Source organism: Camelus dromedarius, chromosome 14 (assembly GCF_036321535.1).
Source record: "Camelus dromedarius isolate mCamDro1 chromosome 14, mCamDro1.pat, whole genome shotgun sequence".
NCBI classification, from domain to species: domain Eukaryota; kingdom Metazoa; phylum Chordata; class Mammalia; order Artiodactyla; family Camelidae; genus Camelus; species Camelus dromedarius.
The window spans coordinates 21075252-21101528 of NC_087449.1; the positions used below are offsets into that span (position 1 = coordinate 21075252).

The window sequence follows — 26277 nt, forward strand, 5'->3', positions numbered from 1 at the left end:
GGGGTACAAAAAATCTGAGTGTTTTCTGCACATAGATGGAATTTAAAGCCACAAGCATGAGTGAGATTACCAAGAAAAAAGAAGATAGTTTTAGATCTAGTTTTAACTCGGGGGTTTGGATGAGGGACCACTCAATTCCACAGATTTTTGGAGCCAATTATGTGTAAGACATTTGAAAGTGTAATTTGGGAAATACAAAGATTACAACAGAAAAGATTACAACAGAAAAAGGGAGAATGAGAGAAGTAAAATGTGACAAGAGGCACAGAGAGGCAGAAATACCTCATAGAGGTTCAAGCTAAAGAAAGTGATTCTCCATTGGGAATGTCTTAGAAGCTCCACAGAGGACAGATAGCCCCTGAAATATGGGTAGGATGGGATTTGACAGGTAGAAGGGCCCTGGGTTGGGAAAGCTCAGGAGTGTGTTTCACTGATGGGTATTTATGTCCTCAAAATATTTTAATTGTCCTTCATATTTCTTTCATTTTTTTCTTCCCAAAGTAGAGAAGCAGAGATTGCACAAATAAGTTATGGGTTTGAATCCATGAAGAAAATGTCTATATTTGCACACCCATGTTCGTTGTAACATTATTCACAATAACCGAGAGGTGGAAGCAGTCTAAATGTCCATCGATGGATGAAGGGATAAAGAAAATGTGGAGTACACATATAATGGAATATTACGCAGGCCTAAAAAGAAGAAAATTCTGTAATATGTTACAACATGGATGAAATTTGAGGGCATTATGCTAAGTGAAATAAGCCCGTCGCAAAAAGACAAATACCTCACGACTCCATACATATGAGGTACCTAAAGCAGTTAAACTTAAACAAACAGAAAGTAGAGTGGTGATTGCCAGGGGAAGGAAGGAGGTGAAAAATAGAAATTGCTGGTCAGTGGATATAGAGATTCAGTTTTGCAAGACAGAAAAGTTCTAGAGTTCTGTTGCACAATGTGCAAATAGTTAACATCACTGTACTGCATACTTAAAAATGGTTAAGATGGTAAATTTTACATAATATGTTTTTTAACCATAATTTTTAAAAAAGGAAAAGAAAAAATGTGTATAGGCCAATACTCACTCAATTGTAAGTGATTAAACCCAACCAAAATAGTTTAGTCAAACAAAGGAGAACATACTGGTCTAGAGAACATAAGGAGGCAGCGAGCCTGGATAACTGCAACTAGGGACTCAAAGCGCCTCTAGGTGTCGCCCTTCACCTCCTGACTCATCTTTCTCACTGCAAATCTGCTTTCCCCACAGAGTGGCCAACATGGCTGAGGATACCTCTCAGGTTTTACACCTTAGACGTCCTGCCACAGAAAGAGTGCCCCTATGTTCTCCCTCCAAGTTCAAAACATTGAGAAGAGCTCTAAGAAGCCCAGGTGACCTCTGGACCAACTGATGACAGGATTTCGTAAGGAGATATTACAAGGGGTCAGATTTTGTAAGATGAACTTGGTAAGTCCTGTGGGAACCCTATGATTGAGAGTGGGGTGGGGTGGGAGGTAATGAGTTAGCTTTTACCACTTTAATGCCATAAAACAAAGCACCCCAAACTAGTGGTTGAAAACAACTTTCGTTTATTTCTACTGATCTGCAGATTGGCTGAGGCAGCTCTGCTTCAGGGTGCAGTGACAAGGGTGGCAGTATTCTGCATGTTGTTCATCTGCCTCTTAGAGCAGGTCAGTTAGTCCCGGCACATGGGAGGTTTCTGAAGGTTAGACTGGGAACCATCCTAACACTGCCACTCCCACCCACATGCTGCTGATCAATCTAGTCACGTGGCTAAACACTAAGTCAAGGGGCAGGGAAATACTTCCTGCCCACACTGAAGCTGGAGTCAGCGTGGGATGCAGGAAGGATGAGCTAAGTCACTTAATCTACCACAGTAGGTGAACATGCAAAACAGTTCCCAGAGGAAGCTTGGACATTGGGCAGACAAGACAACAGGAGTCTTCTATAGTATTATTACACAGAATGCAAATACAGTAATATCAAGTAGTAGATTTTATCCATCCTAAAATGCTAAAGTAGGGAGCACTAGAAGAGAACTAGTTAGCCCTGACAATGTAACAAGCACTGTACTAGGAATTTTATAGATACCATCTCTACGGAGAATCAATAAAAGCTGTTATTAAGCTGAAACAGTGTCATTTTGCCCATAAACGCTCTTAGGTTGCAGAGAAAGTGAGGATTCCAAGTTAATAAGCCTTTTTCCAACTGCCTTTAACTTTCTAATCTTTATGTCTGTGAAACAAAGCTACCAGCATGGTACAATGGGAGAGGGAAATACAGCTCGGGAAACCTGAGTTTAATTCTAGTTTGGCTACTTACTAGTTGAATGATCTTAGACAAGTCACAAGCCCATTTTATCATTAGTTTTCTTCTCTGTAAAATGTGAGTAAAATACACACCATATAGAATCTGGGGGAGGATTGTATGAGATTATATCTATAAATGTACATCATAGTGTCTGGCACATAATTATTCAATAAATGTTAGTTTCTTGATTATGGTGATAACAAATGGAAAAAAGCAAAATTCTTACATTGAGTTCCAGTGCTATTATAGAATGGAAAAAGCCTCAAATAAAATGGAGCACAAGTTTACACAGAAAAAAAAGTAAAACATTGACGTCATTAGCCCTATACTTGAAATCAAATTCAGTTGAACCAAAAAAGCAGTTGTTTATCATCTATTTCTCTCAGTAGAACCTCCTGGGAAGCTAACGATGAGCGTTTTCACTTCACGTTTCAGTCGGTAGTGGAGCACATGTAGTGTGTTGTTAGGCTCAGAGTGCAGTGGCTTAAACCCCGTCTTTCACCAGTCACAACTTGCAGATGGGATTCAATTGTTAAAACTGAGGAGAGATGTTAACTTTATAGTCAACCAACTTCCTCTTTCAGGATATTTCTTCCATGTGCCTCCTTTTCTTCATAGTACTGGGAAATCAAAGTGTTCAGACTTGTCAATACGATGTAAAAAGGTAATTTATTGTATAAATTGAGTTGTCAAATTTCTACTTTCTTGTTTGACAGAGTAAATCTTTGATGATGAATTTAGTTAACTTGTCTTCTTTAGATATCTTTACACATTTCATAAGTGGTCCTTGCTGCAGCCTTGTTTACAAGAAATTTTATAGTTTGCTGAGGTTAATATTAATTATTAATATTAATATTAATCAGTTGTTAAATAGAAGAATGATTGAGTATGTTAGAGTTAAACCTGGTACATGTTTCACTCTAAAAACCAATAGAAAACTTCATTACATCCAGAGCATAGCGTTATTCAATAGTAAAGAACTCTCAAAGAGTTTCATTACTTCACTTTGTACCATCTTTTCTGGATGGCAAGATTATAGATATATTCATTTTTTTACACAAAAATTTCACATAGCAGTTGCAAGAGAAAATGGTAAAGCTGAATAACTTTTACAATTATCATTTTACTCCAACAAAGCATATATTTTCCATAAATTTTTCCCGCTACAAAAAACTCTGAAAATCTAATTTTCTTTTCTTGAACAATTTATTAACCTCCTTAGCTCATAGTAACCACAAATTTTATCCCATAGCACATTGGTTTCTTATTAAATAGCTCTTTAAATATACTGCAACTTCAGCTCTTTTCACTATAAGTCACTTTCCTATTATGAATAAAAGTCAGATAATTAAAAACAAGAAAAATATTCTTATCATTTTGGTATGCTTTTCTTGTAATAGTCAGAATTTTTTTTTTAACTGCTAGAAATTCAACTCAAACTACCAGTGTGAAAAATGGGAATTAGTGGAAAAAGAATGGGACCCGTTACAGAATTGATGGATTTCTGTAGGGAGCAGGTAACTTCAGGTATCTCAGGGAGAAAAACTTCCAATTCAGCACAACCATAACTCACTCTGTTTTACCCCATTCGTTTCTCATCTGTATAATTCTTCTAGACTTCATTTTTTTCAAAGTATTATCCATATAGAAGCCCAGGATTACAACCTTCTTATTTTGTGCCTCGAGAAAGGAGTCTTGTTCCTGAAAAAAGAAGTCTCGGAGAAGAACTCTTTCTGCCCTACCTTGGGGCCTGTACTAATCCTTTAAAACAATCCTCTTTCTTAGAGAGATGTGGTTGCATGATTGACTGGAACAGGTTCGTGTTCTCATCCCTGTGGGCTAGGGTGGGGTGATGTACTGTAATTGACCATCCAACCACAACTAGTTGGAAAGGGGGAAGGGCAGTTTCCCCAAGGAGAAGGAGAGGTGTTAGCAAACGCAAGTGGGAAGAGAAGAGGTATTCTGCACTTAAAATAAACGAATGAATGAGGTGTCTGGTCTTAGTTCCACTAGAATCTGGGCACGTTGAACCTCTTGGTTTCAGTCTTCTCTGGCCATGTCTGAAGATCTGGTGAGGTTCGTAGCTTAGTATCGTAAACAGATGTGTAAACAATGAAGGATTTTGGTACCTTTTGGGGAAGATTTTAATCCAAGGGAAGAGAATGTCCTGACACAGAAGTGTAGCTGAAGGACAAGGGGCCAGTGTAAAGGAGAAGAAATGATTATGAATATGGCACCATTTCTCTCTGTCTGTCCCTCACATTATTTAGTGACCCAACCCCCACGGATTCATGCCTGAGTCCTAGAGTGAAAGGAATGCAATAAAAATGTAATCAAATCTGAAGGGCTGTTTCACAGTGATCTCTGTGGGACCCTGAAGCACAAGAGGTCAGCAGTATTCGTGCAGCAACTTCTGTAGTGACCCAAGACTGCACCCCATTGTAGATGTCTGCACTCTCAACATCGAGTACCAGCAACATTAGCATAGACATTGGCAGGCACTGGTAACCATGGCAAAGATTTGGGAGGCAGCAGAATTGTCACCTTTGTCATTGCATGCATCAGAGACATGATCACAAGAAGCTAGAATAGGCGAGAAGGCGTTGACTGGGCTAAGCTGAGAGGTGCTTCTGTCCCACACAGTGTTGACTGGAGCTGCAGTTATCTGTGGCTCCACCGGTCTAGAATATCCAGAATGACTCATTCACATGGCTGGCAGCTTGTACTGGCTGGCGTCTGGGAAGTCAGCTGGGACTGTTGACTAAAGTGCCTCAATTTTCCTCCCTATGTCATCTCCATAATTTGGACTAATCATAGCACATTAGTTGGTTTCCAAAAGGAATAGCCCAAATAGAGAAATTGGAAGCTGCAGATATGTTAAGCCCAACTTTAGAAGTTGCACCATTTCCTTTCTTCCACATTCTTTTTTTTAAACTGAAGTATAGTCAGTTTACAATGTTGTGTCAATTTCTGGTGTACAGCATAATGTTTCAGTCTTACATATACATACATATATTTGTTTTCACGTTCTTTTTCATTATAGGTTACTACAAGATACTGAATATCGTTCCCTGTACTATACAGAAGAAACTTGTTTATCTATATAATATATACAGTTAGTATCTGCAAATCTCGAGCTCCCAATTTATCCCTTCCCACCCCTACTTCTTCCACATTCTAATGATTAAAACGAATCACAAGGCCAGGCCAGACTCAATGTAGGAATGGTTTATATAAGAGTGTGAATACTGGGAGGCATGGTTCACTGGGGGCCATCTTTGCAGACTAGCTATCACAGCCAGAAAATGCAATTTTGTGACTGTTTTAATGATCCTGCTTTCCCTAAAGCCTATCTGGAAACACATTATAGAGAAAAATATTTTTCATTCATTCATGTACTTATTAATTTATTCAACAAATATTGAATTATCCAAAATGTTCCAGACACTGTGCATGGTAGTGACGATATTAACATGAATATGACAGTTAGTGAAATCAACAAAGACATGGGAAACAAGAGCTACAATGCAGTGGCATAAGGGCCAGAAAAGGAGGCCATGGGAGCACAGAAAAGAGGAGATGGAATAAAGTGGAGGGGAGATTTCTTCCTAAAAGGCAAAAGCTAAGTCGAATTTCAAAAGATGCATGGAAAAGGCATTCCCAGAAGGAGCTGCATATTAGAAAGCAGAATACAGTGCATTTGAGGACCTTATTGGGATGAATGTGAGGTTGAGAGGACTGATCAGTGAGGGAGGTAGGTTTTATCAAGCATTTCAAGGGTCTTGGAGCCCATGCTGCGGAGACTGGGCATTACCTGCTGGGGAACGGGAAGACCATTAAAAATGTTAAGTGAGGCCAGGGAATTAATATAATGTCATTTTTAAGGGTCACTCTCGCTGCACCGTGGCATATTGATTGGCGACGGCTGAGGATGGAAGCCGGAAGGTCAGTTATTTAGAAGGCTGTGGTCGCTGTCCCATTTGGAGGAATAATGAGGGCTCAGCCCAAGGCACTATGGAAAGCACAGAAAGGAAGAAGAACTAAGGAGGAATGGAAAGATTTGGTAATTGATCTAAGCAGATAGACAGTGATGGAGAGGGGGGAATTTATTGGCATGTTGCTTGTACTAGACAGGGTAGGCTGGGACATGCTGGGATAACAACAAACTCTAAAATCTCTGCAACTTGCCACAGAGGTATTTTTCCTTAATTATATGGAGTCTCCTCCATCTTGTCGCTACGCCATCTGGAATTCATGGCCTCTAAGGCTGCCACAGCTGAAGGAAAAAAGGGATTGAGAAGAACACCATTTCTTTAAGTGCCTTGGCCTGGGAGAGATATACATCACTTCTGTTCCCATTTCACTTGCCAGAAATAGATAGATGATTCCAACCTAGTTGCAATGGAGGGGACAAAATGTTTAGAAACACGGATATTGGGTCCTGCTACTGTTAAATGGACTCTGAAAACGCACTGCCTGAGTTTAAATCTCAGTTTCTCTACTTAGTAGCCTTGAAGCTGTGAGCAAGTCTCTGTTAACTCATTTGTAAAATGGTTTTAACAATAGTACTTACCTCATAGGCTTGTTTTGAGCATTCAGTAAGGTAATGCATATAAAAGACTCAGTGCCTGGAACAAGGTGAAAACTCAATATTTTAAAGTACTATCATTATTCACATTAAAATGACTCTAGTATTTCATTCTCAACAACCCAGTGAAAAGACAAAAGGGTGTGGGATAGAACATGTTTGGGATGGGACATGAATTAACCGGTAGACATGTTGAATTTGCAGTGCCCATGGGACTTCCAGTGGAAATGTTTATTAGGCATCACAAAACGAAACTGGAGCTTCAGGAAGAGATGAGACTGGAAATATAAATCTAGGCACCATCAGTAACTTGGAGATAATTTAAACTTTGGATATGAGGAGATTACTTAGAGGAAGTGACTAGGGTGAGAGAAAATTCATGTCTGAAGACAGAACCCTGGATAATTCCAACATTTAATGTCAGAGAAGAAAGAAGGCCCCACATAGAAACAATCAAATCAGTTGGACAAAACCAAAAGGAAGTAGAAAGGGAGTTTGAGAAAGTAACCATTCTTTTAGAATTAATAACAGTTTGTCATTATTTAATTTTACATTTAGTTCAAAGATAAAAACGGTATTTAGTACAAACTTTAAATTTAACTTGTAAGGTTTTAAGTAAATCATTTTAAGTAGTTTAAAAAGAAATGTATGACACAAGAAGGGAATACAAAAGAATGGTAAGAGTTTTGCTTTTGTAATTATTTTTTTTTCCCCAGCATTTTGGTTAGAAAGAAAACTCCCTTCTTACTAAAAGGAAGAACTTCCTGTTTCTATAAAGAATACAAATGTAAAGAGACAAATCAGGCCTCAGTAGAGAGTGAAGTGAAGAGACATACAAAGTAAGAAAGTGGTTTAAGCATTAATTCCATAGTTTCACTGCATTGTGATAGTGATTGAATGAGTCTATAATAGGTGTAAAAATGGGCAGGGGCTGGGGGAGAAGGGAAGCACTGAAAAAAGAATCTTTCTGAAAAACTTGCAATATAGCAATATAGTAACAGTAGATTAATCTCCAGCTGAAAAAGAACACATTTTGGGAAGTTGTTTTGCAGCCATTATCATGAGATATTTGGTGTCATTTTAAGTCATTATTATTACTACCTTTTTCCCCTTCCTTTTAGTTTCAATCATCTAAACTTTGGTATACTGCCATCAAGTGGTAGAAAGGTGTATAAAAGAAAGATCTTTTTTTCCCCCTTCATTTTATCCTTTTGAACCTACTTAACTTCTTAAACTGCATTTTATTCTGCTGAAGTTACACACACACACACACACACACACACACACACACACACACACACACACAATTATTTACTGGTCTCTATAGATAACTATGGATGTCCTGCCTGCATCCCCTCAATTCACTCCTAATGTCGCAGCTTCAAGAATTCCTTTATATGCCAATGGCATCTTACCTCAAGCATCTGTGTCTTCCTGCCTGGAGACTTTCTCTGGTCTCAGGAGTGAGCTCAGCCAATTTGTGGGGCAGGGTGGAAGTGCCAGGGATGTAATGACCCCGAATAACCGCCGATCAATGAGGGATGAATGTTGTGGATAAATACCCTAGCTTCCTCACCCATCGAAGGGACAGTTCTGTCATGGGTTCTACATCAATTCCATCAAGTCTCAGAATTACCAAGAATTGCCCAGAGCAGTAACCCACTCATTAATGCACTGACTTTTCTTCTTTTCTTGCTTTGCTTCTTCATCACACTTCCCAGGGTCACTCCTAAATAAAGTTCTCACACCAAAGCTCTTATTTTTGCTTAATCTGCTTTTGGAAGAACCCAAGTAAGATTTAATGATCTTTACATTTTCATTATCAATTCACCTTTAATTTTACATTTAAAGCAAAAATTCCTCCCAGCACAGTATCCTAATTCATGCTACTCATTTCCAAACAATCTGACGGTGGTTTATCTGTTAGTCTGTGAAGTTTGTCTTGAGTCCCAGACAGGTTATTCACTCTGCCTGCGTTTCGCCCCGTGAAGCACACTATAGCTCTTGATATTGTCATGCCGTGATGGGGAGGAGAAAGATCCCAGTTTTGAGAGAAAAAAAAATTAACCTCTTAATGCCCAAGTAACTTTGTCAAATTACCTAACCTATTCGAGTGTCAATTTTCCCGTTTATAAATTGGAAATAATAATACTCTTAAGCCTGTGGGGAAGACTAAACGAGGTTACGCCCTGAACACAGGGTCCAATTAAAAGTGATTCATTCTTTAATGAAATAACACAGATTAAACATCCAGGAAAATATCTCACTACATGTGCCTTAGTTCCTTTCCCCTTAACGTCTTTCTCTTGAAGTTTTACCTTCTTTCTCTAAGTAGTACCAAACAGAAGAAAATACCAAAAGAGCTCTTTAGGGCATATTCTTATTTGTACCACAAAATCTTCATTGTTATTTTTCCCTATTTATACATACATTATTTATTCACTCTTTAACACTCTTCCCTCCTATTTAATTCATCTTTATTTCTCTCTCTGTCCTCATCTTCCTCCTGTCTTCCCTACCAACACTCCCCCCTTAACCCTCCCTCATTTATCACTGGTCTACTAGCACTGTAATGATAATATGTTACTAATTTGGTTTTAGAGTATTTTTGAACAGTTTAAATTTAGAAGACAGGTTTGTCAGAACTTTTCTTAAAAGTAACAGAATGCCTTGCAAAATATTTCCCATAAAACATAAATATGTTGAAATCACATTAAACTGGTTTTGAATCATGTTATAGATAAGTTGAAAAACAGAATTTGGAATTTTAATGAGATTCCTAACACTAAGCTCATCTAGGCAGGGATTCTATGTCCAATGCAGTGTTAGGGATTGTTTTAATCAGTTGAATGTATCCTTCCTAGTTTTGAGCAATACAAGTATTTACATTTGATTTTATGAGTCCTAGGAGCAACTAATCTGTTATTGCCACTCTAGGAGACAATCTATATTTTGGAGTCTTGATGTCAAAGTTAAAACGTCTGCCCATTTCAGATTTTTTTCCTGCCTTAGGATAAAAGCAGATTGCTCTATTATATTTGTAAAATATCTTTGAGAGCAGGCCAATTGGAGAGGCTCCACCTGTTCTTCATACAGAAATGTCTTGGCCCCTCCTTCAGGTAAAAGTGCCACAACCAAGAACAGAGAATAGAAGTATTTTAAATGGGGTTGCAATCAAATTATCAACAGCTTTCTTTTTGTATATTCTCAACTTTTCTGTTTTTCATTGGTTTACCCTTTACTTTTGAAATCATTAAATTATCATTTTTTAATCTTTAGTTTTATGTACTTTTATAAAAACTTTCTGAATGCCAAATAGAAAGATATTTCAAACTTTATTTTTTAAAGAGGCTTTGTCTTTTCATACCACACAAGAAGAAAAAAATTAGGGGCCATATCAAAGTATTTTAATAACTTGTTGGCTGCAAAAATAATACATACCCATCTAGAGTCTCTACTATGCATTAATTGTTTGTGCATTTAGAAAATGCAAGACTATGAAGTAGTAAACAAATTCCAAAGATAATTTTACCACCCTAAGATAACCATCTTTTAAGAGTGTTTTATTGCAGATCTTTTTCTGTGAAGAGAGATCCATACTTTGTTTAAAAAAAAAATCATTCTATATGTAAAGTCTGATGATCTGATTTTTTTTTTCAATTAACACAGTATCAAACATTTTCCTACATCACTTTTCTTTATATTTCTTTATATCACTTCAGTAGCTGCATCATACATAACATCCTATGGCTGGACAAAAGCTTGACAAGAAAATCTGAAAATAGTGGTAAAGATTGAAAACAGATATAACTGGGTTTCAATTCTAGATCTGCCACTTACTAGCTTTATGATCTTGATCAAGATACTTAACATCTCTGAATCCAATTGTTAAACTATAAAATGAAGAATAAATGAGACAATATATATGAAATTCAGTACAGTCCTTGACACATAATACATTTAATAAGTGGGAATTCAGTAACTACTAAGTAGATGCCATTATCCTATTTTTAATTTTTCACACCATTATAAAAAATGTTACTCTAACAACATTCTTCCTAATTCTTTGTGCATTTCTGTGATTAATTTCTAAATATAAATTCTTGGGAGTGGAATTACTGGGCCAAAGTTTACATATATTTTGAAAAAATTCATGCAAATTGTAAATCAGCATTCTAAAAATTTATACTTTGACCAGTAGAGCATAGGTGTGCATATTTCTCTGTTTCTTTCCCAAAATTGCCAATATGATAAGGGAAAAGTTGTATTTTGTTAGTTTAATGCATATGGCTTTGAATATTTTGCTGATATTTAAAATGTAATGGTCATTTAATTACAAATTACAAATTAATGGTCATTTGTAGGTATTCTTTTGCAAATAGACTATTCGTATTCAACACACATTTTTTTCTATTATTCTGTTTGTCCTTTTCTTAATGATTCATAAGCTGTTTAAGATACTCTTTGTTTACACATGTTCGGTAGTTTTCCAGGTTTAACATGTTTTAAATTTTATTGTGATTTAAAATTTTTTTTTTTATTTTGAAGGGAGGTAATTACGTTTACTTATTTATTTTTTAAATGGAGGTGCAAGGGATTGAAACCAGGACCTCATGCGTGCTAAACATATGCTCTATCACTGAGCTATATCCTCCTCCACATTGTGATTTTTTTGACATGTAAAAATATTATTTATTTATGAAGTCAGATCTTACAATCTTTTACTTTAAATATTGTGTTTTTCCATGTAAAACAAGCAAAACATCTTAAGATATTACACAAGGGAAAAAATGTAAAGTTGTCCTTTTTAATAGGAGAAAAAGATTTATAGGTGGAAAGTCTAGGATTTAATAATTCAAATATTTGAGAATATTTACCTTTTAAGTACTATAAAATCAAGTTCAGGTAGCAATTTTGAATTGCATTGTGTGGACTTTGCAGGGAAAGGGCTGGGGCACGGAAACATAATGAAAGTTTTGAGTATCTGCTTTTTGCTCAGCACTGGACTTGGTGCTTCAGATTGGTTAATCATTTAATTCTCAGGCCAGCCCTGTGAGATCATTAACCTACCCATTTTATGGTTTCCATTCATTTGACAAATATTTGTTGAGCATATGAAATAAAATTCCTATTTTATGGCAAGACAAGAAAAATTTAAGTGTAAAAATTTCTTCTCTCCCCTTTTGCCTTCTCTCCCCACACTGTGCATTGTGTATCTGCATGATGCATCGACCAACTCCCCCCACCCCACCCCTACTGGCAGGACTACCTGCTCAGTCATTAGGAACAACATTCTCCTTGCATCAACACAGCAACTCCTTAAAAGATAATGTTCCTTCTTGATACTATAAGAGGTCACATGACCCACCAGGATGATGCTTAGATCTGGATTATGTAAACTGTCAATACATCATTTGAGGTACAGCTCTCTGTCTCAAAAAACTTATTAAACTATGCCTTGATTTCTAACTGGCAGAACAATTCTCAGGGCTTTCTGAGATGCTCTACCTGGGTTATAACCCTCAAATTTGGCTCAAATAAAAGTTTCCATTTCTTTCTCGGATCGACTGATTAATTTTTCATCGACAAGCACAGTATCAGTTTTTAGATTTCCTTTTTTAAGAAGTGAAAAAATAAATCCAAACTGGTTTGTGCACAAAGAGAATTTATTTCATCATGGAAAGATCTGGCAGTAGCTCTAGCTTTCAAGTAGTAGCTTGATCTAGGGCTCAGATGATACCACCAGCATCCACTTCTCAGCTTGTTTCCTCTGGATTGGCTCCATTTTCAGGCTTTTCATGCTGTCCCCCAGAGCCTAAGGCAGACTAGGAAAGGAGAGGGTCTGCTGGCTCTGGAGCTCAAAGCCCCAGAACTGAATTTCTTGAGCCCTAACTGGCCTCACATATCTGCCTCTCCCTGAGCCAGTCACTGTGGTCAGGGGGTTGCAGTCAGCGGTCTCACTGGCATAGCATACATAACATGTTCCCTCCTTGGAGCCTTGGAGTTGAATAAGTTCTTCTGAAGTGCCTGTGCTGAGGGAGCAGCATGAACAAAGACACAAAGGTATGAAAAATTTGGAACATTTGAAAAATTTACATCAACTGATAAGGTTGTCATTTTGTGTACCATGGGTTGGCTGAAATTTTTTTTTTAATTCAGAACTGAGTTGAATATAAACTGGACGCAGATGGTAGATACTCTATGCTGCATAATTTGGATTGTGTTCTGAAGACAATGCCAAGCCCAGGAAGGAAACAAAGGGAGATCAAGACAGGAGAGAATCTCAGGGTACCGTAATATTTGAGGAGTAAGCAGAGGAACAGGAGTCCATAAAGGAGGGTAATAAGGAAATTCTCAGTAAGGCAGGAGAAGTAGGAGAGAGGGGCATCACTGAAGCCAAGGGAAGGCAGCATTTCAAGGAGCCAGAAGTTAAAAAGTGTCAGATTCAGAAAAGGTCAAATAGCACAGGGTCTGAAAGATGTTCACCGGATTTGCAAATGAGAGATTTGGAATTAAGGGGTCATTAAGGGGTCATTAAGGGCCAAAGAGCCTATTTCTAGAAGTAAGAGAGGTAGTGGGCTAAATGGATGAGAGGTTGTAATCAGATCATTTATTAAAGCTCAAGGTTTCAGAGTTATAGTTTCAGTGGATAATGAAGTCAAGATAGATTTAGTCTGGGAGGTTAATGAGTGTTCGGGCAAAACTACTGACTTCATAGATTCAATATGAAAGGAAAGACTTGGGAAATTTCCCAAATCTGTAAAAGCAAGAAATGGCTGGGAATTTGTTAGTGAGTAGGTGTGGAGAGATGGTTGGCTCCAACCTCATCAAAGGAGAACTTCCTAAGGAAGAGAAGAATAAAGGTGTGAAAGGGACAATAGGAAAGTCGAAGAATGTTGACAGTTCTCCCAGGCCTCATGGTTTGTGTGGGTCAAGAAAATAAATGCTCCCTTTTCTAGAGAGGACAGGAAGTCGGGGTGAGGAACACATGATTTTCACCATTTCTGACTGGCTAAATAAAAATCTGGATACTTTCTAAAGCCAATGTAGTAGAGATGTAGTAAAGAATTCATAGTAAAGACTCTCTTGTCCAAAATGAAGGTGAGGACTTTGCCCTTGGCTTCTGGGGGGTAATCTTTTGTTCTTAGCAATATTGTGTCTGATAGAGTGTCTTTGTTTGCCTGAGTCATACTGGATAGTCTCACAATGTGATTAAGGGTGGAGGCTACACCCTTGTAGTCCCAGGGTGGGGGCTAACCACTGCAGAAAGATTAACAATGTGAAGTAAAGTAGGGTCTTTGGATCAATCAACCTGGAGACTGAGATTAACCATGTGGGTAATCAATCACTCAGTCATGCCTATGTGATGAAGTCCCACTGAAAATTCTGGGCACAAGCTCAGGTGCTCTTCCCCGGTTGGCAGAACTCCTTCTGTACTGGCATTCCTCTATCCTGGGAGAGTAACCTGTTCCTGACCCCAGGAAAAGGACAAAAGAATCTCTGCATTTGGCACTTCTCCTGGACTCCGCCCTGTGCGTTTTTCCCCTTGGTTGATTTTAACCTGTGTCTTTTCCCTGTAATGAGCCCTCGTCCTGAGGATAATAGCTTTCAGCCCATGTAAGCTAATTATTGAAACTGAGGGTTCGAACTTGGTGTCAGAAGTGAGGGTGGTCTTGGGGAGGATGCCCTCCAACTTTGCGGTTGGCCTAGACACATCGCAATAGGAAAAAGTCCACAGATAGTACTTTCTTCACTTTCTTATAGAATACAGTGTATGTGTTGAGATATTGTGTACTTTTTAAATAAAACATTTATTAGGCTCCTTTACCTGATATTTATCTATAATAGGTTCATGAACTCATTCAGTAAATACCTGTCGAATTTAACTGAGAGCGATTAAGGTAGTTAGGAAGGAATCCATTTAAATTGGTTTTGATGTACATTTTACCAAATGTTTTTTATTAAAGAGAAAATACTTTGTTATATTAATGCTTACTAATTGTATAATATTAGGCAAATCACATAATTTCTTTGAGTTTGATCATTTCTGAAATTAAAGATACCTTTCCCATACATACTAATTAAAGATTAAGGATTAATGAAAGATGAAGGATGAAATGAGAGATGTTACCAAAAATTTCTAGTCTAGTATCTGGCACGTAGCTTGTGTGCCATAAATATTAACTAAGATAATATTCTAAGAATTTTATATAAGATTCATGCTTTATAAATTTTATTGACTAAAAATTGGTGAGTGGTTAACATTTCTGAACTCAATTCTTTACTTAAGCTAATTTCATTTTTGTGCAAACTTACACACTAAAGGCATTATAGTAATATTAAACAAATCTCCACTATCAACTAGGTAGATTCTAGTTGCCAGTTCCATACAAATCACTGTATTTGAATGGATATGGTTTGAAAAATATAATAGAATTAAACTATCTTTTTTATTGTATTTCTTATATTTAAATTGATTCCAATGTTTTCATGCATTGACTATGAATAACAATTTCTAGCTGCATTTTTATTACTACATAGCTCCAACCACTTTTTTTTTGGTTAAGTAATGTCATTGCCACTAGCATGGACTTGTGTCATGATGATCAATGCTGGTTTTAAAGCTTTTGTTTTTATTTTGATTTGCATCAGTTAAGGTACATTCCTGAAATGCTTACTGACATAACTCTTGACTACAAATTTAATCATTGTTGTAGAAATGCTCTACCACTATTCGCCAAATCAAGAATGTTTTCAAGTCAGTCATTTTTAGATTATGATTCTGTGGTGTATTTAAATGATGTAGGGTGTGTATTTGTGTGTGTGTGTGTGTGTGTGTCCAAACCTGCTATACAACTTATAAAATACAAAGATGATCTTACCAATAACATGGGCCGTTTCTTGGCCTTAAGAATAAGAATGGGTGTTTTTTTTTAATATCATAAATCATGAAAGCAATCTTTCATCAGGTATTCAAAAATAGGTTGTCAACTTCCATTCAGAGCTGCAAACTGCATGGAGGAAGTTTCAAGCTCCTTTTTGAAATTCTGCGTTTCCAGAAAAGTATAAAAGGAAGGAAATAAAGAGAAGCAAGTCACTACTCCCCAGTTCTTTTTACTTGCCTCTCTTCTCTCCTTAACCTCTCTTTCCTCCCACTAATAGTCTTTATAGTTATAAGAGTTTGGTGAGTCTCTTGGCTTTTAGTGGCAAGTATGTGGGTGAAACCCCTCGGAGGAGAGAGTACACTGTCCTCATAACCTTTTCAAAGCAGGGAGAGCTCGGGAAACTGTTTCTATGGATACAGGACGCGTTGCCACGGGGCTAAAAAGGGCGGAAAATAGCTACAGAGCCAGAGGAGAAAAGAAAGAAGTGGATGTGGTTTGGGAAGGGAGAGGCGCTGAAAGATTGGAAACTAAAGTTTGTATGGAGATGGGAGGAGAAATAAGAAATGCATGGTTTTATTAATCTTTAGAACCGTTTCGTCCCCGGCCCATGGAACTTTCTCCAGCGGGATCTAAGCGGGGATAGAGAGAACGAGGAGCGGCGTCACTGTGACGCGGGGCTGCAGGGTTGCTCCAGCCACGGCTTCTTAGGTGAGCGTGGGACACAGGTGGGAGGCGGGGCTCCGGGCCTCTCCCAGGTTCCCTGAAAAAACTTTGCCTCTTCTATACTTGCTATTGAGGAGCTTCCTTAATTTTGACAATTTTGGCGTCCCGTTAAAGGGCCATAGGCATAGAGTGAGCAAGGCTTCCTGTTTCCCACGCGCCCCTGTGCCCCTGGGTTCGAGGCTCCCTGGGGGGAAGGTGAGCTGGAGGGCTGGGAACGAGGTGCGAGCCGGCTCCAGGCTGCAAGATCCATGCTTCGAACTTGCGGAAAAAAATGCACTAGGTTCTGGATTCAATTCCCAAGTACCTCCATTAAGTAAATAAATGAACCTAATTACCGCCCCCCCCCAAATAAAATAAATAAAATAAATTTAAAACAAAGACAAACTTGAGGAAAAAACGCAACAGACCTGGGACAAGGCTGGTTGGAGTTTATCACTCCTGTGATAATCGTTCTGCGATTTTGAATTTACAGTGGATTCTATCAATCGCTATCTGATTGGTTGCTCACAATAATACTCCCCAGAGCCTATACATCATACTTTTTAAATATCATTGATATTTTTCTTTAGAAGCTTACCATCTAATCTCAAGTTGGTGACCGGCAAATTTTAGTAAATTTACAAAATGAGGAGTCAATTTTCTCCCCTGCTCTCTTATAACAAAAAGGGGACAATAAAATATATGGTGTGGACTTACGCACATAGACCAGGTTTAATAATTAAATGTTCTAATAATGAGTTTTTAAGCTAGTTCTCATGATTTGTAGGCTCTATTAGTTTGCTGGGGCTGCCATGACACGATACCTCAGTGTGACTTAATCAACAGAAATTTATTTCTCACAATTCTGGAGGCTAGAAGCTTAAGATTAAAGTGTCTTATTTCATAAGTTCAAGATCAAGGTGGTCTCTCACCTTGGCTTACAGAGGGCGGCCTTCTCCCTGTGTCCTTGCATGGTCTTTCCTCTGTGCATATTGTCTGTGTCCTAATCTCTTCTTCCTACATAACACCAGACACATGGATCAAGGCCCACTCTAATGACTGCATTTTAACTTAATCATCTCTTTAAAATAAAGGCCCTCCCTCCAAATACAGCCACATCCAGAGGTACTGGGGGAATAGGGTTTCAACACACAAGTGGGTGGGGGACATAATTTAGCCTATAGTATGAGCCATTTATCAACATTTTAGTTTTAAAAAAAAGGGGGAATTCCTTGTGTCTGTACTTGGAATATGAGATGGAGAAATTCAGCCAATTATCTCATTATTAAGTCAGAAGTACTCATTTGACAGTGAGTGCCTACGATGTGCTCAGTGCAGTGTTTAGTAGGCTATATCAGGTACAAGTATAGGACAGAGGCCTTGCCTTCGAGAAGTAAACATTTGAATTGATAAAGCCAGATAATGGAAGTAAATTTTGATTTGAGCCTCCATTTTCTAGATAATTGTTCAGTCCTGCTCTTTCGTTTGTGAGTTTAGAGCCACTTGGAGTTTTCCTGAGTGCTCCCTCTAGCAGGAGGCATTTGCCTCTTGCTGATGACGTCTTCTTAGGAGAGCCTACTACGTTGGCAACACTGGGTTTTTTGTTTGGTTGGTTTTTGGATTTTTTTCAGTCCCCAAAGTGCTCACTGTTAAAATGAATTAATGCTCTTAAAAGTAACTTTTTAGTTTGATATTGTCATTTTTAGTAATGATTCAGTCTCTGATGTGCTTTTAATGTTGGCCCTGCAGCCTTGAATTTGCTTGTTGATGTAGCCAAATCTTTGCAGTGAGGCCTGTGGATGATTTACTGAGAGAGTGATTGGGAATTTTACTCTGCCCTAGTTGGCAAGTTCTCTGTTCATTGTGTTCCTTTAAAAAAAAAAAAAAAAAACTGTCATTACTGAGTCAGTAATAAAGAACATAAATCCAAGTTTCCTGTGAAAGTAATTTTACAAGTTAGTTTAGATTTGGTAAGAACCACATCTTCTAATTCACTCAACTTCATATTTCACCCCCAGTAAATTATCATGAATTAACATCATCCATTACGGATAAACTGGAATTACTCCCCCTAAAATGTTTTATTCAGGAACATCTCCAAATTATAATTTTCAGGTCCCAGTTTGGTGTAAAATCCTTTGCCTGGTCCTGAGATTCAAAGGTGGGTAAACCAATTCTTACTTTTTTATTTTATTTTGTTTTATTTTGGAGGAAGGGGTAATTAGGTTTATTTATTTCTTTATATTTAGAGGAGGTACTGGGGATTGAACTCTGAACTTCATGCATGCTAAGCATACACTCTACCACTTGAGCTATACCCTCCCCCCAATTCTTACTTTAAATGAGATTGTAATATAGTGAGGAAGAGATCTGTCAAACAGTAAATCTTTGTAGCACACTGTGCCAAGTTCTATAGTGAAGGACAAAGTGTAATAGGAGCACGAAAGAAAATGAGACTCACCAGGACAAAGAATGAGAGATTGTCAAGAAAAGTCTCACAAAAGAGGTTGCCTTTGCATTAGGATTTGATAAAGAATAGGTTTTTCACTGGAAGACATAAGGTGAGAACATTCCAAGTGGAAAGGCAAGCAGGAGTGAAGGACAAAGCTGGGAAAGGGGCAGGATTGTCCAGGGACTAGCAGAAGTAGAGTATGGCAGAAGAAGGTGGGACATGGTGGGAGATTAACTGGAAAGGTGGGCTAAGCCAGGTCCTGGACTGTCTTTTCTTGAACTGTCTTATGTCTGAAGAGTTTGCATGTTATTCTGCAGGCAGTGGAGAGCAAGCCGGGATTTGTGGGCTGGAGCTGGACCTGATCAGTGTCCTGGTTAAGGAAGACAGCTCTGATGGCATTTTGAAGGACCAATATTTGGGGGATAAAGAGAAAGGTGAAAGTCACGCAAATTAGGGCAATTAGAGTGTAGTAACTGAGGGGAGGGAAAATGAACACCTGAAGGTAAGAAGGAAGACAGTGGCAATGAAAATAAACAAAAGGATCAGTAAGATCTTGTCCAATTGGGATCACTGTTGCCTCACTGTTCGTGGAATTATGTGAAAGACTACTGACCCACTTTAACCCCAAGATTCTATGAGTTAGGCTTCTGTGACCACATAAGAGCTCCGTATTTCAGAAAGGAGCATTTCCCAGCAACTGTAAGTACATATAAGAATGCTTCAGGCATGTCTATACACATTTAACAGGTGAGACCATCTCTTTCACCCGTAGTTAATGTATCAGTGGAAAGGGAGATGATTAGCTCTATTTACTTGAGCACAAACGATTTTGGGTTTTGATGCGTCTCCAGTACGGCAACATAGTAATGCTTATCAAGGTAGTCTCCCTAAACAATGATTATATATTCAAGGCCTACACTTGTGCTTTATGGGACAATGCGTTTTAGTTTCTGTTCGCTGAACTCAGAATAAGAATTTCATAGAAAATTGAAAAGTAAAACTATGCAAAAATTAGAGAAGGAAAGGAAACAAGATAATCAGATGACATAGTACAGAAGATACTGAATTGCTGGATTAAAATAGAAGATACTGACTTCCTGAATAAATTCTCATTGTTTCCCAAGTTCTAAGCATTTAGTGTAGGTATAATTGAAGAAATATACTGTGAGGAAGCCAGCAGACCATCAGACATATGGATACCATTGGCGATTGCATGGTGGCAGGTGTGGCGGAGACAAACAAAATGATATCCAGATGGGGAGCATACATTTTGCAGCATTTATAGGTAATCTCATGCATTTTATCCCTAACTGGTAAGTGTATCATTACTTATATTTACTACTTTTATTTATCAGTCATTTACACATCACTTACATTCAAACTCAACTAAACCTCGTAACAACCCTATGAAGTAGGTACTTCTGTTATTTCTGTTTTACAGATAGGACAACACAGAGAGGTTAGGCAGCTAGCCCACAATTGCACAGCTGGTAAGTAGCAGAGCCAAAGAGTCAAACTCAGGCACTCTGACTTCAGAGTCCATGTTCTTAACCAATATATTATGCTGCTTTTCCAAGTTTGAAGGTGGGAGAGAGAGCAGTGCCTTTTAATGCTATGGCTTGTTCTAGAAGAACCTTAACAGGACTCTGTCAGATTTGTGCATACTCATGAGTGTAAATGCAGGCTAAAAGCTAGCATAGCATTTACAGTTTTCCATTTACTCTATGGCTGATGGTTAATTAATTCATTCAGGTTGTTAGGTATTAGGGATGCAAAGATGAATTATACATGGTTCCTGCCTTCAAGAAACAGTATAGAAGGCGAATAAAATGAGTATATCAAACGCTTTAATAGAGAGTGATAAGTACTAGGATGGGGTATACGCACGCTATCATGTGAACACAGACACTGGACATCTAAATCACAGTGTATCAGGGAAAGTTTCCCAGCAGAGGTGTTATCTGTATTGAGTCTTGAGGGATGAATAGGACTTAGAAATACAGGGAAAGTAAAGGAAAATACAACACATTCAAGAACTACGAGTTGTTCGTTAGGACTAGATATCAAGTTTACATGAGGAAGAGGCAGGTAAGGTTAAAGACTTAGTCGGGGGGGGGGGGCCAAACCGTGAACCTTGCATGATAAATCAGGGTGCTTGACCTTTGTCCTGAAAACTGCAGGGAAAGGTTGAAGCTGTGATCAGGCTGGCATGTGATTGTATTTTCCTTAAAAAAAAAAAAAAATTCAGACAAATGTGAAGAATAAAATGAATAGAATGGAGCAAAATATTTTGAAACTATTGCAGTAACCCAGGCAACAGGTTATGGAATCTTAAACTGAGGCAACAGCAATGTGAATGGATAAGACGAGAAAAACTAAAAAGATTTGTATGGTATAGCATAGGGAAGAGCAAGTGATTGTTGTACATTTAGGGAGCGGCTAAGAGGGAGTTTTCCAGGGGAGTGGAGATCAAATCTTCATATGGGGAACATCAGAATTTAAAAAATAGATCTCTGGTCTCTACCTCTGTAAATCCTGACTTAGCAGGTCTGGGGTGGCAACTGGGAATCTGTATTTCTTGGAAGTTTTTGAGTTCATTCTGCAGCGTAACCACAACTGAGAACCACTACAAATTCTAGGTAGATGAGGTGGATGCCTATAGAATAACCTGTGTGATAGTAAAGAGATGCCTGCGTGATGATAAAGTTTGGAAGAGATTTTTGGCTAACGGAGCAGAAGAATGGGTTTACTTTTAGACCTCCATTTAGGCTACCTGTGGGAAATTGGGATAGAGCCAAGCATATAGGTTTGGAACTCAGAAGAGAGATTTTGTTTGGAAATAGATGGTGGCAGATGAAGCCATGGGCTTGGGAGCACATCCTGGAAGACTATACGGAATAGTAAGAAAGACAGCTGTGCATTTAGGAACACTAATATTTAGGAAGTGATCTGAGGAAGAAGAGCAAGTTGAAGACACAGTCAAGGAATCTTCAGAGAAGATACGAAGATGTGACTAATGTCATAGAAACCAAGAGAGGGGAGAGCCACAGAAAGGAGTGGTCAGCATTAACAAAAGTTTTAAACGTTCGAATAAGGTAAATAAGAGCAGAAAAGTGCCCACTAATTTATAACATGGTGACCCTGGTGACCTATGAGAGCAGATTTAGAAGACTAGTTTAAGAGGAAGTCAAATGATGGTAGACTGAGAAGGAAAAGGGCTATAAGGCATTAGAAACTCTAAGTCTAGACAACTGTCCTAAGAGATTTGGCAATAAAGGGAAGATAAGAAGGAATAATGGCTAATAAGTTCAGAACATTTTTTCTTTTTCTTTTTTTTTTAAATAGAAGAGACTTGAGCATGGTAAGGAGAGGAAATTGGTAAAGAAAAGAGATAAAAGATAAAGGAAAGAGGGGGTAAAAATGAAAGTAATCTTTTAGGAGGCCAGAGGTAGTATATGGTAGTATATGCCTCTCCCATCCAAAGCTAATTCTTTGGATGGGAGAGGCAACACTTCTATTAAAATTAAAATACTGGTGAGATGGGAATGGATGCAGATAATACTTTGGTACGAGAAGTGGAAGTTGAAGAAGTTCTTAGTGAACTAGCAGAGACTATTTGCCTTGCCTAAGAAGATGGGAGTCACAGGAAAAATATCTGTCAAGTGCCAGCTTCCTTAATAAATTTGATAGAATACCCAGCACAGTGTCTTTCATGTAATAGAGTTAGTAGCTAGAGGCCAAATGAAATGTTTATCATCCAATGAAAATATATGCTCATAGAAATAGAACAATGAAGTAGAATTTATGCCCATAGAAGTAGAAATATGAAGCAGAAATATGAAACCAATATGCTGGTTTAAAATAGACATGAAAATGTAAAAGATTGAATCAGGAAAGATTTGAAACACGGAAGGTCACTTTGAGGAACGTTTAATGCAGTCTTGATGCATTTTGCATTAAAAGGTTAGTTTTCATTGATGCAAAGCAATCGGGATGCATCATCATATTAGACCTGATGTCCCTTTGCTTTCAACATTTACCTGAAGAGACACAAGCCAGGTCCTTGGTACCCTTAATATAATGATGAAAGCACACAAGTTAATCTGTAGTGCTTTGTCACCTCCACTTTCTCCCAGAGCCCCTCATTCATTAGGAACCATTGGCACATTGCCAAAGACCTATAAAAATATTTGCAAACTGAAATTTGAATATGGTTCTAAAATATGAAAATAAAACTGCAAAACTAAAACTAATAACATTCTATTTCATTGTGTCAAATTTTGCATTCTTCACTTCAGAAAACTCATGATGTGAGCATTGATTTGCCAGAAATCATTATCATAGCCAAATAACTTACTCATAGCAAAATATTTTTAAATCAAAAACATAAGAATTATTTCAAATTATAGCTCTGTGTGTGTTTGTGTGTGTGTGTGTATAAAAATGGGACGATGTGGTACAGCTTAAAATGTCTGCTGTGATGTTGAAGGTGAGGGACTCTAAAATAAAAGGCATAGCATGTCTTAAAGGCCTTTTAAAAGGCCTGCTTTTCACCCCTCTCACAGCAAGCAGCACGTCTCCGTTCCGTCATGTAACGTACACCTTCCGCAAACTGGGAAATTCACTTCAGTGCACTGGGTCCTTTAGCTATTTACATCTCTGTTGCTTATTTAGAAATGGGAATCTTTGTCCCCAGTAAAAGAAATTTTGGTGAGAAATACAGGATCCTTCCCAAAACTTGAAGTCATATTATGTCTAAGGGAGACACAGAAACTAAAATTTCTTTAGTTGTTTTTAGGGTATATAAGAGGGGTGATTCCCGGATCTGAAATAGTGTCCAGGTAATCTTGATTCTCTTCCAAAATCCATCCCCTCCACTCCTGTAGGAGACCCAGAGAGTCTAAGGCATTCACACTGCACTAACACCCTTGTCCTACATCTTGCCTTTCCAGCCTGCAACCCGAGGTTATGTGGTTCATAAAAGGGCAGGCTCTCTGCTTGCAGCCCCGGGGCCCACAGAAGTCCTTTGTCACGTTGGACTCCATCAGGGGATGGAAGCAGAGGATTTGGTTGTAGCAAAATGGCAGAGGGCATGCTGGGAAGGGAAGACACTATCAGAGCACCAAGGATTCACACCCAGGGCAATAAATGGTGAAGGAAGAGAGTAGGAAATAGAGCTAAAAGAATCAATTACAAAATAATACAAGCTTTTAGCATAGGGTCCTTAACTCTTGTCTTTTCATACATTATTGCCTCTGTGTGAGATTGATTGAATACCATACATTATGGGAGATATTGCATGCAAATTTTTGAGCTAGAAAGAACCTTAGTGTTTCATTAGAAATGTTAATGAATTCAATACTTTCTGTGAACTTTTACATTTAAATGCCGCTGGAGTCCATTCAACTCACTGAGCGAAAATATGTTGAATGCATAAATATCTACTCAAATTTTAAAAATAAATAAAACAGAAGGAGCTTTGGATTAATATTCCTGATCCTTGCCTCCACTCTCTCCCTAGCTATTTGTATTGCATTGTAAGTTTCTTTGTTGCTCTTAATTTTCTCATCTGAAAATGGAAATAAATTAGCACAGATTCTGATGGCTAACAATTAGGCCCCCAAACCTAATATGGACCATCTGACCCCAGATGAAATTTTTAGCAAATTAATTAACTGGAAAATATGAACTATTATAAAACCGAACCAGCTTGACTGATTGCCTTCTAAGCGCTTTATTAACAGTCTTGGATCATTGACCAATTTAATTTGAATGTAATTAATTCTATAAACATGAGCTCTTCTTATTAACTTCCATTAAAATTAAATCACAACAAAAAGAAAACAGATATAAATCAAGCTACATGCCCTTGCTTCAGGTATGAGTCACGTCTGGTTCTCATTATGGTGATCTTGAACTTTCTTCAACTCTTCTTTATCATACATTTAAAAATTCCTGGGGCCCATGTGCATCTAAGAATTCTGATCATATGAGCACTTACCAAAACAACTTGAGTGCCTACAATTCTGTGATTTATTCCACGATCTATACAGTTATTTTCTTTACCTAAAACAGTATGTCAAAGGTGGGTCTCTTAACTTCTGCCTAAATAATCAATTACATGTTTAAATCTTAATTGTTTTAAAAATTTCTTCTTTTTTTCCCTCCTTTTAAAATAGGAATTTACTGACTGACAATGGCAGAAAAAATCTTAGAGAAGTTAGATATTCTGGATGAGCAAGCAAAGGCATTCTTGGCCATAAGAGCAAAGGTTTGTAAAATATGAACTAAAATTCAATCTTTCATTAAAAAGTTATTATTTCAAATGTGAATGATTATTTTTACTTTTTATTTAATGATACATTCGTATGGAGCCATAAACTAATTTGTAAAAAGCAAATAATTATATTAGTTGAAAGAGTCGTTTATGTAAGTAGATACTATAAAGAATTAGTTAAATATACAAGGTAATGTCTAGCTAGCTACTATATTAGGTTATGATGTATCTAGCCTGCTTAAAAAAAAATCCGAAGCAGTCAAATAGTAAATAAGACTACTCCTGTAGTTCTTACTAATAGGTTAAACATAAAAACCGATTTCATTGGTTCATTAAAAGGAAGAAAGTATTTGGTATAGCTAGCCAAATTAGAAATAAAGTTCATAGAAAATAAACTTTAAAAGGTGAGATGTATTTTCAATGTAAAATATTAATAAAGAATACAGTTCTGAAGCACCAGATTTTTTAACATAGGTGAGCAGTTTAATTTAGTTACAGAAATAAATAAAATAATATAACAATGTGGGTAATGAGGCATATATAAGGAGCAGTGGAGTTTGAGAAATCAAGGAAGACACAAGAGAGGAACTCTTACATGAATGAACATATTTGTGAACCTCAAAATGAAACGCTGATGTTTGAGTAATAATTTGTTTTCTCTTTAATTTTTCATAATTATGTCCTTTCATTCAGAAAATAGAGAAATATTGAAAAATGGTATAAATTGATCCTGTTATAGCTATCAAAATGTTGAAATAGAAAATCAGGGATGACTTAACTAAAGCAAACCTGTTAGACTTGGACACCCCAAAGTTTATTGCTTTTTTACTTTTTGTTTAAAATGAATTGTAATGTACTATAGAAAATATAATTAGAGATAAAATCTATTAAATTTCTCATGAAATTACCCTTTACATAAAATTTTAAGATACAATTAGTAATAATAATTCTTAATCTTTACTGGAGGCTTCCTTTGTAAAAGTATTTCCATGGATTTCTCATTTTGTGTTACTGTGCATAGTTTACTAATAGAAAATTCCCTAGAG

The 26277-nt window shown here is 37.5% G+C and overlaps 1 protein-coding gene across 2 annotated transcripts in view; it reads left to right on the forward strand.

Moving 5' to 3' along the window:
- Positions 1–26277, forward strand: part of C14H1orf141 (chromosome 14 C1orf141 homolog) — a 149418-nt gene that overhangs the window by 95392 nt on the left and 27749 nt on the right. The window contains exons 5-9 of one of the 2 annotated variants that reach the window (XM_064493477.1): positions 1266–1463; positions 16388–16508; positions 18618–18663; positions 19272–20444; positions 25134–25225. In XM_064493477.1, coding sequence (XP_064349547.1) covers positions 25151–25225 — 75 coding nt within the window. In that variant the 5' untranslated portion in view covers positions 1266–1463; positions 16388–16508; positions 18618–18663; positions 19272–20444; positions 25134–25150. Of the gene's footprint in view, positions 1–1265; positions 1464–16387; positions 16509–18617; positions 18664–18691; positions 20445–25133; positions 25226–26277 lie in introns of those variants that run through there. The other variant, XM_031465341.2, reaches the window with a different exon arrangement.